Source organism: Lathamus discolor, chromosome 2 (assembly GCF_037157495.1).
Source record: "Lathamus discolor isolate bLatDis1 chromosome 2, bLatDis1.hap1, whole genome shotgun sequence".
In the NCBI taxonomy this organism is placed as follows: Eukaryota; Metazoa; Chordata; class Aves; order Psittaciformes; family Psittacidae; genus Lathamus; species Lathamus discolor.
Genome location: NC_088885.1, coordinates 39,362,494 through 39,377,742, shown reverse-complemented (window position 1 = coordinate 39,377,742; position 15,249 = coordinate 39,362,494). Strand labels below are relative to the sequence as shown.

At 35.8% G+C, this 15,249-nt stretch overlaps 1 protein-coding gene across 6 annotated transcripts in view; it reads right to left on the bottom strand.

Annotated features, from left to right (window-relative positions):
* Positions 1–521: 521 nt before the first annotated feature.
* ARL5B (ADP ribosylation factor like GTPase 5B) overlaps positions 522–15,249 on the bottom strand; it is a 20,231-nt gene continuing 5,503 nt past the window's right edge. For 3 of the 6 annotated variants that reach the window (XM_065666528.1, XM_065666534.1, XM_065666529.1), the window contains exons 2-6: positions 10,874–10,934; positions 8,931–9,078; positions 6,066–6,149; positions 4,471–4,622; positions 522–2,501 (exon numbers count right to left, since the gene is read on the bottom strand). In XM_065666528.1, the coding sequence (XP_065522600.1) occupies positions 2,453–2,501; positions 4,471–4,622; positions 6,066–6,149; positions 8,931–9,078; positions 10,874–10,934 (494 nt within the window). In that variant the 3' untranslated portion in view covers positions 522–2,452. Of the gene's footprint in view, positions 2,502–4,470; positions 4,623–6,065; positions 6,150–8,930; positions 9,079–10,873; positions 10,935–13,737; positions 13,882–15,249 lie in introns of all 6 variants that reach the window. The other 3 variants (XM_065666531.1, XM_065666530.1, XM_065666533.1) reach the window with 2 other exon arrangements.

Here is a 15,249-nt window from a genome sequence, read left to right as displayed (position 1 = left end):
CAGCTTCAGCTTCCTGAAAAGAAAGCAATTTTATGTCAGATTTAACTATTTGCAGTGACATCTATCTAGTCTTACAAAAGTTTTCAGCTACCCAAAATTCCATTATTTTGTAGGATTGTATCTACAAAGTTTTCTCTTCCTTTAACATATGCTTTCATTTATATAATCTTAGGAAACTAAAGCCAACAAGGATGTGAGTTTTCTGGGTTTGTTTTTTAAATGTGATAAAAAGTATGGTTTCAGGAAGGCAACTTTAGATAAAGGGTTTCAGGAGGTATATCCCTATGCAAGAGATGCATCATGACCATTTCCTCCTAATCAGAGTTAGATGTATTGCCTCAGGTGAGAGACTGCACCTTTTTTTATTAAATACAAAATCATGCTTTTTTTCCCCCAAAACAATCAGAGGGCCATACACCCACACAGTGCTTTGTACAAATATTCCAGACTACATTCTGAATTACATAAACCTAAAAATAAATTTGAATTACAAACTGAAATTAAGTCACCAAACAAGAAACCTCATTCACAGCATCATTTTATTTTTTCTTTTATCATTTGCTTCCCTGTCAACAAAACAAATCTTATTTTCACACATTAGAACAGTTGTTAGCATGAATATCGGAGCAAGAACTTTCAGGACTACATTTTACCCTTGCCTTGCATTTCTCTCTTCTTTAAGCAATACTTTTATCTGTTTTCTGAGCACTGACTTGACACTCAACACAGTCTCGCTCTTAAATGTGACTTTTATCAACATTAATACACAACTTCATTCAATCAGTCACTGTTCCCACGTGTATTCAAAGTCTTTGCTTTAACACTTAGGACAACTTTTAAAATTTCATTAAGCTTTGTTCAAATAAAAATGAAAGCAAATTGAAATTTACAGACCATAAAATTTTATTAAAGAAAACTCAGTCTGCTTGAATTATCAAAACAAGATTTACATCAAAAACATTTTGTCATTGAAGGCCTACAGTCAATTAGCAAAATGGTTCTAGTAACTAGACTCCATGTGGGGTTTAGGCATGCAAAAGTGCAGAATGGTGCTTTTGTAAAGTCTGTCAAGCATTTATATAGGATAGATACCTGACCGCTGCTGGGATTTCACTATTTTACGTCCACTACTGTTTTGTGGGTTTGTTTGTTTTTTCTCAGATTTGGTGGTTAGAGTTTTTTTGGTGCCTAATGTTCTCAATTAACCTCATCCATAGATTTAGATTCCCATTACAGATCTAACTTCATCATTCATCCTCTTCCAATTGATTCAAGAGTTACTAGGTCCAGTCCTTCACCACCTGTTTTTTCAAATGGAAGCTCTCTCCCTTTTCAACTTTCAGTTCCTAAATTTCAGGTGAATGACCTAATTTGAACACCATCAAAGGTTCTCTGCTCCAGCAAATAAAACTAAAAACAAAAATTAAGGCAAAATATTTTCTCAGCAACAGAATCTGAAAACATATTTGACAGTAGGTAAATAAACATCAATATCAGCTTTGCTCTGAAGTCTCCAGATATAGCACCATGACTCTGTCCTGTTTATAAATCTGGCTTCCCTTTTAATTTTGCATTCATTTAGGAAACAGCACTCTCACGAAAACGTGAGGAAGGCTCATGTATGCAGTATTTAAAAATTTTAACAGGTTACAGTAAGTCTATACATAACACTGGCTGCCATGATTCCAAATTTAATTATCAAGAAGTTGATTTTTAAAAATATATTCAAACTCTAAATTACTAAACCAGCACTTATTAACAAATTTTTAACCACTGTAGAGATGCATTTTCAAGTAAAAGAATCATATCTTAGATCTATGTACCACAGAAACTAAGAATGAAATAGATTTCTTTTGAAGCAGAAGTTCAATTATATACCAGGTTAAAAGCCACCACAATATTAACTATAACTCATGAATGCAATTTTTTAAATGCTGAACAACTATTAACTCCTGAGCTGGCTAGGACTCTGCTAATGTTCCAGAAAGCCCAGTTGGAGATACGGTTATCCTCAGAGGCTAAAGCTATGCCAGGGTAAAGTCAAACAACTCGCTACTTTTTTTGTTGTTAAACAAAACTGTGCTCATTTAAGTTAGTCAGTTATATAAACTATTTAGAAAGAGGAAGTGTGAAATATTGACAATGACAAAACAGTTTAAAAAGCTATCATTGAAAAAGTTAGAGTACATATTCAGAGGAATTTTAATGCTTAAAACCAGATTCACGTATGATCATCCAGTTGAAGATTAGTGTGCTAAAAAAAAGTTAAGAAAATACTTTGCACTTCAGTTCAACTGCACTTGATTCAAGTACAGCCTGAGGGTTGGCTGATATAAATTAAACATGGTCACTGCTTCAGCAGCTGGAAGTACAGAAAAATGTACATGTTCACAGGATAAATAGAAGTCTCTTCTTTTTTGGGGGATTAAGGGTGGAAGTGTAGGAAAAGCAGCTATCTCACTCCAATGCGGGAAGTCATCCACTCCAAGCCTTGGCATAATCTGGAAGACAAGAGATGTTATATTGGTACTAGTTCTATTCCAACATCTTTAAAGTATTTCCTACTTGATTTGATGTTTAAAAAACATCTACTTAAAAGAAATAAAAACAGCTGGAACTGGGACTGAAACCTGAACAAAATAAACAGTGTTTTAAACTAAGTCTACTTAGGTTTTAACCACAAGAAGGTGGTCAAGCACGTTATTTTATTGAAGCTTGGCATTCCATTTTATTCCCTTTGTAAATCTAAAAGACACTATTCTTAATATGCTTACTCATGGAACCAATTAAGTTTTTCTACAGGTTTCCCATGGAAGACTGCTAACTCGAAGGCAGGACCTTTACAAACTAATACTAAAAGACAAAGGACAGGTTAGCCAGACTGAATTGGTTCATGAAAAGGCAGTGTTTCAAGAATTACAAAATCCCATTACAAAATTAAAAATGTTTATATTCAGCACCAAAATTGCACGGAATTTAATCTGCCCACTCACTCAATTTGTATTTATTTAAAAGTCCTACACTTCAGAAGACAGACTTTCCTTTAACTTTGCTTTAATTTACTAGAGATCTAGTTGCCTAGTTTACGTTACCTTTAAGCTTTACCTTTGTAAAGTAATTCAAGACTTAGCTATCCAAGGTGGCTAGCTTCACTCACATAGAACTAATCTCCCTAGACACCTGCCAGATCTTCCCAAGGAATATTCAGCTAAGCAATTTAACTATAAAAATTGTTATATGAGTAGGTCTCACTACTGTCACAATGTAAGTATTCCAATTATTGACTTACTTTTTTTTTCCCCCTAATAAGAAAGCAGCAGCCTAGTATGGCCAATGCTCCTAAACCAAAATTCTTATTCATTAATTTTAAACTTCTTCAAAATGCCAACTTGTTTGAAGATAAATCTAAGTTATTATATACACTAAATACTCAGAAGCACCTTTAGCAAAATGGGTAAGATGAAAGCAAAGTTAACTCTCACAGTGAATCAATCAATACAATCCAAAGACTAAATAACCCTCCCCCCCCCCCCACCCCCATATATTCTTACAAATATATCCCACCCTAAGGAACTGAACACTACTAATCACTCTACAAGACATTTCTTATACTAGAAAATACTGCATGCTGGAAGTGAGGAAGATGCTTTCACTTCCCAAATACTCAGTTTATTCACTGCTTTAGATGTCACAAGACCATGTTATTGTAAAGGTCATGCAACAGCTGAAAAAACTCTATTACGCATGAGAAGATGCCTTTAAGAATTAAGATGAAAAACTGGCACACTTCAAACTATATAAACAAGACACTACCCAACTTGTTACAGGCATTCAAAAATGCTTTTTGATCTTTACAGGCAAAGGATCTAAGGAAAGCTTAGCTTTCCATTTTAGTAATTGCTGTCATAAGGTATAAAAATTTACAAATTAGCTACATCAATCAGATACAAGTAAAAGCTTTAATATTTGTAATAATTTTGGTTATGCCAGATCTATGTACCTTTTCATCAAAATTCTGTTTGAATGCTTATCAAAAACCCCGACCAACCAACAAGAAACACAAATATATCCATACCAAGCCCTCCACCTTAGAAGCTTATGGTAGATCAGAATGTAAAGGAAGAAGACAGTGGCTTATTTCTTTAAACAAAGACACAGAGATTAAACAACTATGCCAACAGCTACATATTTGGGGGATGGGGGACTGGGGGGAGTGCTGTGTTGTCTGGCTTTGGTTTTGTGGTTTGTTTTGGTTTTCTAACAATAAGCTGAAAGACCTTCATACAGATTTGTATTGCTCTATGAAAAACTCCCCTCAAGATTCAATAAAGAAAAGAAAAATTCAAAATGCTCCTCTGACTTCAAAGAGCAGAAAACATATTCTTTCAGGAAATCCACACTGGTATCAACAGGCTTCTAAATCAGTATTCCATTTACCACATATTACTGCATTAAGCAGTAAGCATTTACCCTTCTCCTGTCAAAGCACAACAGGACTGAATGTGCCATGGGTGATCCTTTATGGAGCTGAGGGTGAGGTATGTAGATATCTCCGCAGCTGTCATGCAACCTTTCATGTCTTGCTTGTTTGCAAAGATGAGAACTGCAGCCTTCCGTAAATCCTAAAAGCAATTTAAAGTATTCATAATAGGTATAAAATCAGCCAGCCAGCACAATTATCACTGGAAGAACATTCCAAAATCTACATTAGATACTATTCAAATGGAAAAGCCTGCCAGTTATCATTCCCTTGAAATTACTTTCAACTTCATTAAACAAGTTCTGTAGTGGTTAAAACAATAATAATTTAAGAAAGGCACCTACATTCTTGGAAGTTTTATCCTATTGTCACAGAAAAGGAGCTCTAATAATGCTGCAGCAGCTTCAGTAGAAACAGAAACTAATAAAAAGTTGGTTTGCTTCTGTACAGAAATAAAATATTCTACACAACAGTAAGATAGTAACTGGGGTGTATGCCTTTAGGAGTGCAGAAGGGTAAAGAAATACAATTATCAGGAAAACAACAGTTCTAATTAAAAGTGTTCAACACACTTCATTACATTTTAAAACTATTTCTTCATCAGGAGAAAAACAAAACCAGAAAAAAACCCAAACCCGTAACCACCAAACCTTTAAGGTCAACAGTTGAAAATTCACTCCTACAAGCAGTCCAGTCTAGGCCTACCAACTATTTTCAAGATATCACAATCTCTTAAGAGCATGTAACATAAATAAACTACATGGAAACTAATACACTACATGGGAAAACTTCTCCGCAAGAAGTCATCTTTTCCCCATTTTTGGTCGTGTATTTGCTCCTTTCTACCAGACCCAACCTACATTAACTGTAGAAGTAAAAACTCATTCAATGAAAATCTCTCCAAGAAATGAGCTCAACAGAATTACTTGCGTTGTATTAAAAAATCTTCCTTCAAAAAAATCAAGGAAGTTATTTAGACTTAAACCCCCTAATTTAGCTTTGAGAGTCATCACAGAAGGCTTTAATGTACTTTAGCTAATCCAATGTAGAAATTATTTTAGGATGTTTAAGGGAGTTGGCAAAGTGTTGGACAGTCCTCAATACAAAACTACAAGCAAAATAACTCAGAAGAAAATTGAACTGACGCTAATTTATCCATAGTATTACACACGCTCCTTAATTTTAAGAAACAGGATTAAAACAAACAAGAAAGAAATGGAATTGCTGATTTTCTAAGATCAGCAATCAGGTTACCAACTGCAAATAGTTTCTTAGAATTTTAACAATTTAGCTGAAAGACGAAAGGGTGTGGTGAACTGTAATATCCAGTTACATTAATATGAAATTCAAGATATTTTATAAGTTTGACTTGTAAATCACACATGATTATAATCACGCAAGCCCTATCAGAAGAGTGCTTCATAATAATGTTCCTCTTTATTTATAATTTATATGGTTTTAAAATGTGACCAACATGCTAGGCTCAGAAAGTTTTTTGTGACAGTATATTTTTTTGTTAACATAAGAAGCATGTAATGTTACCTGATTTTCACAACGGAACTATTAGCCCAACTCCCCACCATACCTCATGAGCCAGCATTCTATAAAGTTCTTCTTTTGTTATAGAAAGTCGCTCTCTATCAATGCTGTCAACAACAAGAATGATGAACTAGGAGAAAAAAAGAATAGCACAGTATGTAAGTACAAAGTGTAAATTACAGAAAGTATGTTTTCAAGAGACCACTAACCACAAGTCTTCCTATGTAAGAGAGCTAGACTTTCAGAGCACATCAGAAAACAGAATAAGAGCATTATTGTTACAGTCTCTTGCTAGAGTCTTGTGAATCATACATGAAAACTATGGTTATGAAAAAAAAAATAAAATTGTGCTTGTATATTTCAGCACTGATATTAAGGTCTACATTCACATACCATGGTTAAATCTCCTCGGTGGATTTTCAGGCCCTACAACCTAAGATAATAGTAACATGGGTACCAAAAGCACCCACACATAGTGGATTACGTTTAAAATGTGGATGACAAACTTGCTACACAGTAATCAATGAAAGCAGCTATTACTGTCCACTACTACCTGCATACTCAGAAAGCTAGGAAACTGAAATTGAAATTACCTATTCTTAAACAAGCATTTTTAACAATTCAGCATCATGTTACTCACAGGCTTAAAAAATGTTGCTTCAAAGTAGACCTCAGAAAGCTATGAGCCTGTAGGGTTTAGCATTACGTTGTTGCACAACACCTTAACCTTTGCGAAGGGCCCGTGCAAGCTGGCCTCTCACAACATTGCAGTCTTCCACCTAGGCACTTGGAGACGGCTACAGCAGTGATTTCACCCTTATTGCTCCTGCTAGGCATGGGATTCTCATGGCCATTTACTTGCGAATCCTGAGACACTGCTAGGTTTGGTCCAGCAAATCTCTGATGGGAAGCAATTCTCACTGATATGAAAACCACTTTCTTACCCCACTCTTTCTATCCCCCATTTTAGATCTTCTATTTTATAGCCTTAAACTGGAGAGGAAATAGAAATGCTTGTAAACATTACACAACAGTATTTGTACACAAACCATTACAACTGATCAGTGTTCAACACTTGCCCTGCTGAATGTACTCCAAGCAACACTAACAGCATCGTAGGTAAGAAGAGTGAGTAGGGAGATAAAGTACATTCTGATGAAAATTACATATATATATATATATATATATATATACTATAAAATTAAATAAATAAATAAATACAGTTAACACATGCTACATTGGAGAGGAACCAAAGGAGATTACATTCCTCTCATTTGCTTTTCCCTCAAATCCCGTGTATGTAAGCCTGCCTCAACATCCCTTCTGTAAGAATATGATCCAATTCTTAAAACAGAATGCAGAATTAGCCTTACCAAGTTTAAATTAGTTAGGACAGGTTTGCACTGAAAAGCTTATTTGTGGGATTTTTACATAACTGCAAAGTTTTTGTTTAGATTGTTTCGATTTACAGATAAGGAAAGAGAGGAAAGAGAGACAGTAACAAAAAAAAAAAAAGCATCAGAAGTAACTGCTATAATCTTCCAACATATGCTCCAAATCACTTTGCTTTATAAAACTAAGGAGATTCATTACCCATTGAAAATTACCACAAAGTATGAAAAATAAAGTCAATTTAATGCTGCTGTGACTCTGAGACATCTAAGCAGATGAGGAACAACAATAAAGTAATTATTCATATTGGCGAGGTTAGGATTAGCATACTAAACAGACAGCTTTTCTTCCTCAACTGTTTCCAACAGACAAAGCTTCTAAGTGAAAGTTCTTTCCAAGTGCTAGAAAGCACTGGATTTCAAACACTTACTAGCCAGGATACGACAAGAACATCACAAAAGGATCAAAAAAACCCACCCCAAAACCCTAATACATGCATCTCCCCAAGTTCCAAAATAAAGATTCTCAATGGGCAAGTGTCAGAAACTTATTATACCAGATACTGCTGGCAGAAGTCTCTTCACCCTCATAAATATGCACGTGTCTTAGATGTAGCCATACTTGTCTAGATAAAAATAAGTTTAAAACATAAGAGATAAAGGTTGAGATGTCATTGCCAGGCTTTCAGCAGGCAAAAAGTTTCTGAACATCTGGGCTGGATCACTCATCTTCGTCCTCTCAAAATGGGACACAGGACAGAAAACCTCACTTTACAGGAGGACAGAATGATTATATAATGAGAAATATGTACAAGAGACCTGCTTTTAGCAGAGGTCATAAGAAGTGAAATCTGCAAGTTTTTACATCAATGTAGAAGTCTCAGTGTGAGGGTACAGAGATTTGTGTGTATGTTGTGTTGATAACCTTTTGGCATCAAGAAGGCTGGCAAAAAAAGCAAACCTCCAGAGGACAAGTGTTGCTGAGTTCTGCTTATAACCTTTCCAGCAATGGCAGTTTTACCAGTACCACATGAGTACTGCACAGTACTGACTTCCCTTTATCCTTTGGATAAAAGCCACAAGCTGATGAGCTTTAAAAATACTGCTGCTTATAATAAGCTTCATTTCTCATCCTTAACAGTTGTTACCTCAAAAATATTTCACACTAGATGTACAGAAGTTAAATAACACACTGCAAATCCACACCAAATTTGCAAGGTATATGGCAAAATTTTTAAATCTACTTGAAAAGCATGCAAAAATCCCTGTTTGATCTGAAATGGATTTTGATATAATTTGACTGTCAGATCAAACAACATTACTGTAAAGTATACACATCAAATACTTCACATATTACCAGAAAACTGGCTGCAAACCAGACACACCTTACAATTTTGGGGTTTATTCTCCCTCAAAAAGATTTAAAAACATTAAAGCTGAAATCTTACTAGAAATTTACCAAAATTTCTAACAAATAAGTATACTTTCAAACATTGTATTTGTAGAGTAGCTTCTCATACCTCTGTGTTTGAATAATAGGTATTCCACGATGACCGCAATGATTCTTGTCCTCCAATATCCCACATTAAAAAATGAGTGTTTTTCACCACTATTTCTTCTACATTGCTTCCTATTGTTGGAGAAGTATGAACCACTTCATTCATTAAGCTAAAGGAGAAAATATCACATGATAAAGACCTGCCAGTAAAATTCACAAGGCTTGTCACAACTCAGTTACAACAAATTTGTTCTAGAAAAAAGTAAATTTATGTAACTTTGACAGAAAAAAAGAGATTAAAAAACTACACATACTTCAAGAAGCTATAAATCAATTTTTTTATAGAAATTAAGCAAATATTTAAGAGCAGCTCTTCAGTAAAAAGATCCATTCAATCTGAATTTGGACTAAAAACTGTGGTTGGCAATTTCTAGCATGCTTTCGTAGCAGAGACTGTAGACATGCTTGAAGACATCAGCAATGAAAAATAAGCACATTAAAAAGGCTTATAACAAATGGATAATCATCTGTGTTTTAGGAAATGTCCTCTTTTTAAAGGGCATTCTTTAACTGATACTTAAAATGCACTTGTTTCAATGTAATAGTCGCTATGCTAAAGTTCCCAAAGGAGGGGAACATTAAATTGTGCAAAATATAAATCAGAATGTAATTTTATTAGAGCAGTCAACTTTGTAATTCAGCATTTAAAAAAATTCCAAAGGACTGTTTGTTTACATTGCTAAACATGTCTTTATTCTCCCTTTAAGCTTTGACAAAAGTGCTTAGAAAAGTTTTTCTTGAAAATATTCCCTGCTGCTTTCAAATGCAAATATATGCATACGAACTTTGCTACATCCTCCTCCTTTTCCACAATTACAACAGTAATTATGTTCCTGCCAATATTCTTAAGTTTATCACACATATTGTAATGCTGGCAAGATTTGGATGCAATGATGCTATTGAAAATGCTTAAGGTAAGAGCTTGGCAAGATGAAATACTATTTTGAGGAATCCTTCACCACAAATTTCAGACACTGGAATCAGGAGACACTGGAAACATTTAGGGATTTTTTGCAGAATGGCTAGAATTTTCAATAACTTAAAAATAGTTTTCTTCCTTTATGAGACCTCACTTGGGAGTATTGTGTACAGTTCTGGTGTCCTCGACATAAAAAGGACACGGAACTGTTGGAACAAGTCCAGAGGAGGGCCACGAGGATGATCAGGGGACTGGAGCTCCTCCTGTATGAAGACAGGCTGAGAAAGTTGGGGCTGTTCAGCCTGGAGAAGACAAGGCTGCGTGGAGACCTCATTAGCAGCCTTCCAGTATCTGAAGGGGGCTTATAGGGATGCTGGGGAGGGACTCTTCATCAGGGACTGTAGTGATAGGACAAGGGGGAATGGGTTAAAACGTAAACAGGGGAAGTTTAGATTGGATATAAGGAGGAAGTTCTTTAATGTAAGGGTAGTGAGGCACTGGACTGGGTTGCCCAGGGAAGTTGTGAATGCTCCATCCCTGGTGGTGTTCCAGGCCAGGTAGGACAGAGCCTTGGGTGACATGGTTTAGTGTGAGGTGTTCCTGCCCATGGCAGGGGGGTTGGAACGAGATGATCTTAAGTTCCTTTCCAACCCTAACTATTCTATGTTTCTATTCTCTGCAGTTCTTGGTGGAAGGATTATTTCTATGCTTACAAATAAAGACAGGCTTTGACGGGCAAAGAATTTACAGTCCACTTTGTGCTTCTATGAACAATTTTGCTGTTCAATTTACAGTTGCATTCTAAAACACTGTAGTTCCTTCTCTTATCCTTTACTTACTTATTCTGTTTAGAAATAATATTAATGTACAAACTGTGATCTACAACCCTAGAGATTTCATCAGGTTGCAGTGCTAAATTATCAATGATTAAGCAGTGACAAATATTAAAACGTAAACAGAAAGAACAGAATAGTTCATGTACTTACAACTGGTAAAGAATAGTAGTCTTTCCAGCATTATCAAGTCCCACTATGATTACTTTGTGCTCTGCATATACACAAAAAAGACAAGAATAAATTAATGGAAACACCAACAGTTATAATTCTGGTTAATCAACTTTCCTTTGTTACTTACTGAAGAAAACAACTGCTTGCTTGTCTTATTTCAATAGCTTACACAGAATATTGGCGACTACAGTGGGGGGGGGTGGGTGGAGGGGGGGAGTGAAAGGGGTGGAGGGGGGGGAAGGGGGTGGGGGTGGAATTCCCAAAGCCTCACCCTCTCTTGATACTACAGTCGCAGGAAAAGTCAGTCTGGGAGACTGGGAATCTTCATAAAGGAATAGTTATAATACAATTGCTTCATTAAAAATATTTAATTTTAGAAAGAAAAGTACAATGTAACTCATAGCAGTGTATCATCTTAAGGACATCATCAAACAGCCAAAGACTGCACAAACTATAAGGGTAACTTTTAAGGCTCAGTAATAGCCACTTCTTAAGAGACCACCATCATCCACACTGTAAAAACTACGAGGAAGCTGTATTTTGAGTAGATCACAAATTCCAGTGTTACAATTTCTAAACTGAAAAGTCACAGAATGACAGAATGGCTGAGGTTGGAAGCCACTTTTGGAGGTCATCTGGTCCAAGCCCCTTGCTCAACCAGGTGGCACCTACAGCCAGTCACCAAGGACCATCTCCAGATGGCTTTCAAGTGTCTGCAAGAATGGAGACTCTGCAACCTCTCTTGGCAACCTGTGCCAGTGTTCAGGCACCCTTGTAGTAAAAACATGTTTTCTGGTGGTCAGAGGGAACCTCCTGTGTTTCAGTTTGTGCCCAATGACTTTGGTCCTACCACTGTCCACCACTGAGAAGAGTGGCTCTGTCCTCTTTGCACCCCCAAGCCTTCTCAAAGCTAAATAAATTGTTGGAGGTCTCTCAGCCTTTTCTCATAAGAAAGATGCTCCAGCCCATTAATCAGCCTGTGGCCTATCACTGGACTCTCTCCAGTATGCCCATCTCTCTTGTACTGAGAAGCCTGGAACTGGACACACTACTCCATGTGATTACTCACTGGTGCTGAGGAGAAGGGAAAGATCACCTCTCTCAATCTGCTGTAAAGTCCAGCTTATACAATAGTGATCTAATTTCTGCAATGTTATTCTTCCAGGCACAGGGAAAAGAAAACCAAAACCAACAAAACCCCTCAGAACTTACATGCTTCTCTAGCTAATCCTTAAAATTTCAAATACAGAAGCACAGCTAATTAGAATGGTGGTTCTTTTGATACATGGATGAAGTTAGAAGATACTGATCCACCTACTGACAAAAAGGCAAATCATTTGAGAGCAGAGAATTTACAAATGAATACTACAAGTAAAACCTGCATAAAAAATATGTGAACAGGCTCCTTTTTAAAAGGGTAATATTGAAAATTCTAGGGCACTTATTCCAAAGTATAACATGGTTCAAAGGTTAAACATGTCCTCTAAAATACCACATTAAACCTACAAGACTTAAGAACAAATTACTAAAAGGTCAAAGGAACTATGATAAATATAAAATTGGTGGGGTTTTGCCTGCAAGTGGGTGGTCTAAGGAAGAATCATAGTGGTTTGTTTTGTTATGATTTTTTTTTTGGGGGGGGATGGGGGGGGGTAGGAGTGGGCTTTTTGGTTTTGTTTATTTTTTACATCTATTTATATGTAATAACCTAAGTCTTTTCATATTGAAAGTGATTTTAATGAAACAATCTCTTGCTTAGAACTTTTAGTATTTTTGCTATGTGATGTGGTCTTAACAAATGTTGAAATACATTTCTTTTTATCAGTCCCCCTACTACTGCATCCTGACAACATATTCTAAGGCAAGAACCTTCCCTGGCCTTAAGTAGTACTTTTAGTAGATAAGCAGCAGCATCAGTAACAAATAACCTTCCCCAATAAACAAATGGTATGAAATCCTCTCTGCTTCTAACTCTAATAAACCATGCCACATAGCTAGACTGTCCATTTCTTGTTCGAAATCACCTAAGTTTAAAAGGTTTTCAAAGTTCAAACACAGAACTCCCTTCTGTCATTTTCAAAACAACCATGTTGTCAACTATTGCCTGGAAGAAGATGACACTGCATCTGCAACATTTCATCCGAGTTATTTTCAAGGAAGAAAAGGAATTCCAGACAGGTATTACATTGCTCTTTCCCACCTTCACATCAGAATACAGAGCCTTACTTAAGAATGAATGAGAAAAGCATTGGATGAAACAGTATCAAGCTACTTAAGGTGATGGGGGGGGGGGGGGAATAAAAATCTCCATCAAAATGACTTTACGAAAGCCACTGAAGCGTGAGCAGTTCAACACTAACCGGGGAAAAAAAAAAGACACAGCTATGTGTGTTACTCCATAGTCAGGTAGTATTTTATACAGCAACTGAATACGCACAAACAAGAAACAGTCAAACAAGTGTTAATTAATGTTGATTTGGGGATTGAAATAATTAGATGAAAGCACTGGTATCTCATACAAATAGCAGTTTCCACCTTTAATTAATGGCAGTTGCTTTCAGAACCGTCATCTATGGTAATGGAAACCTCTTCACTTACAAACCTATTCAAAAGCTGAATTTCTGTCTAGTTTGGTTAGATTACAGAATTTTTACTTGTATATGTGCATTAGAGGAAAAACACGTGAACTTAAAAACTGATAAACTAAGAACAAAATTTTAGCAAGACAAGTACTTTTTTACAAGAACAATTAGTAGAAAATAGATGCTACATTAAAGCGAAAGGACAATTATGGAGTAAACCATAGGCAATGATTTTTGCTCGTATTTGTTTTCTGTACTTACAGACTAACCCAAGCTTCTCCCTTTCATTGGCTGGTATTCAAACTCAGTTTGGGTTGTATTCATGAATATCTTCCCAGTCCACCATGTTCTTGGCAAAGGAAGAAGAAAATCCGTAATAGAGTTGCCAGAGCAGAAGAGCAGAGTCTTTATATATCAGGTAGAAAGAGGGGAAAAAAATAAGTAGAAAAAGTAGGCATACGCAGGTGGAAAAAAGACAGTATTAGACTACTGTTTAAAAGAATCCAAAGAATTCTGTTGTATCAACCATTCCTGGCAGACTGTTAAAAACAAATTAAAAAAAAAATAGTATTTTAAAAGAAAAATCCTGGCAGCCTAGTATTACAAAATAATAGGGCAGGAAAGACGATCTTGCAGATATTAGAAGGAAGACATAACAGGCTCTTTTCTTCACTTGTCTATATTTCTCTGGGGTAAAAGGACCCAAAACTGAAGATCCAATTCTCACAATTTTGCCCTTTCCTCTAATTTGCAAAAATTAAAAATAAAAATCCAAATTAAAGACAAGCAAGGCTCTTCCAACATATTTGAATACTGGAAAGGGTTTTCAGGCTGTGAAACTCCACATATAGTTCCAAAGAACAACAATCTTGGAGGCTTCAGGGCTGAAGACACATCGCAGATAGAAGTTTGCTAAAGAGGAGGCAGGAGCAATAGCATTTTACTTAAGTTCAAAGACATTTCCATACAGGGATTCACTCTGCAAACTACAAGCTACCTCAGAGTCTTCTTTTAAAGACAAAAATTACTGAAATATGTCTTGCATTTTCAGACTTGAGTACAAGAAAGTAGAGAAACTATCAATAGTGCTTAGTAGTCACTGGAACCAAAATCCATTTGGTTTTCTAAATAATGGTCTCTGCTACCCTGATGGAACATACTGGTAACTGTCAGCAAGCCTAAATTAAGTAAACTGTGGAGTTACAGAAGTTCAACCTCCCGGACTTGGAGCTTACCATTATTTTTCTTACAGCACTTTTTTTAACACCCATAGCATTTATTCAGAGGACCTAAAAGACTGTGAACAGCTAACATAAAAAAATTTAAAAAGACTCGAGAACTTCTTTAAGAACCCTATCAGTGACACAAACACACACAAATAGAAAGGAATAAGGTTTTTACAACTGTCAGAGTTGCCTTTATCAAGGTTGCAGACATTTACTTCAGGTTTTACCTTATGGTTTTATTAAGAACATTAAGAGAAATCTTAACAGTATTGATAGAATGATAACTCAAATAAGCTTTATTCAGCTATGTGTTAACACAGGCAGTAAGTTAGTTACTCTACCATTTATTTGTATTACTACACGTTGCTTAGAAAGCTGTGCCATTGAGTACTGAATCATAACTTAAGGAAGTAATTTTTTAAGTCCTTTTTAAACATACTTTTACAAGTTATTTAAAAATAAGTGTAATTTCAATCTGAACTTATAACTAGACTTTAAATAGCTGCACAGTATTTTAAATAAAAAAACAAAACAAAAAAAAAAACCA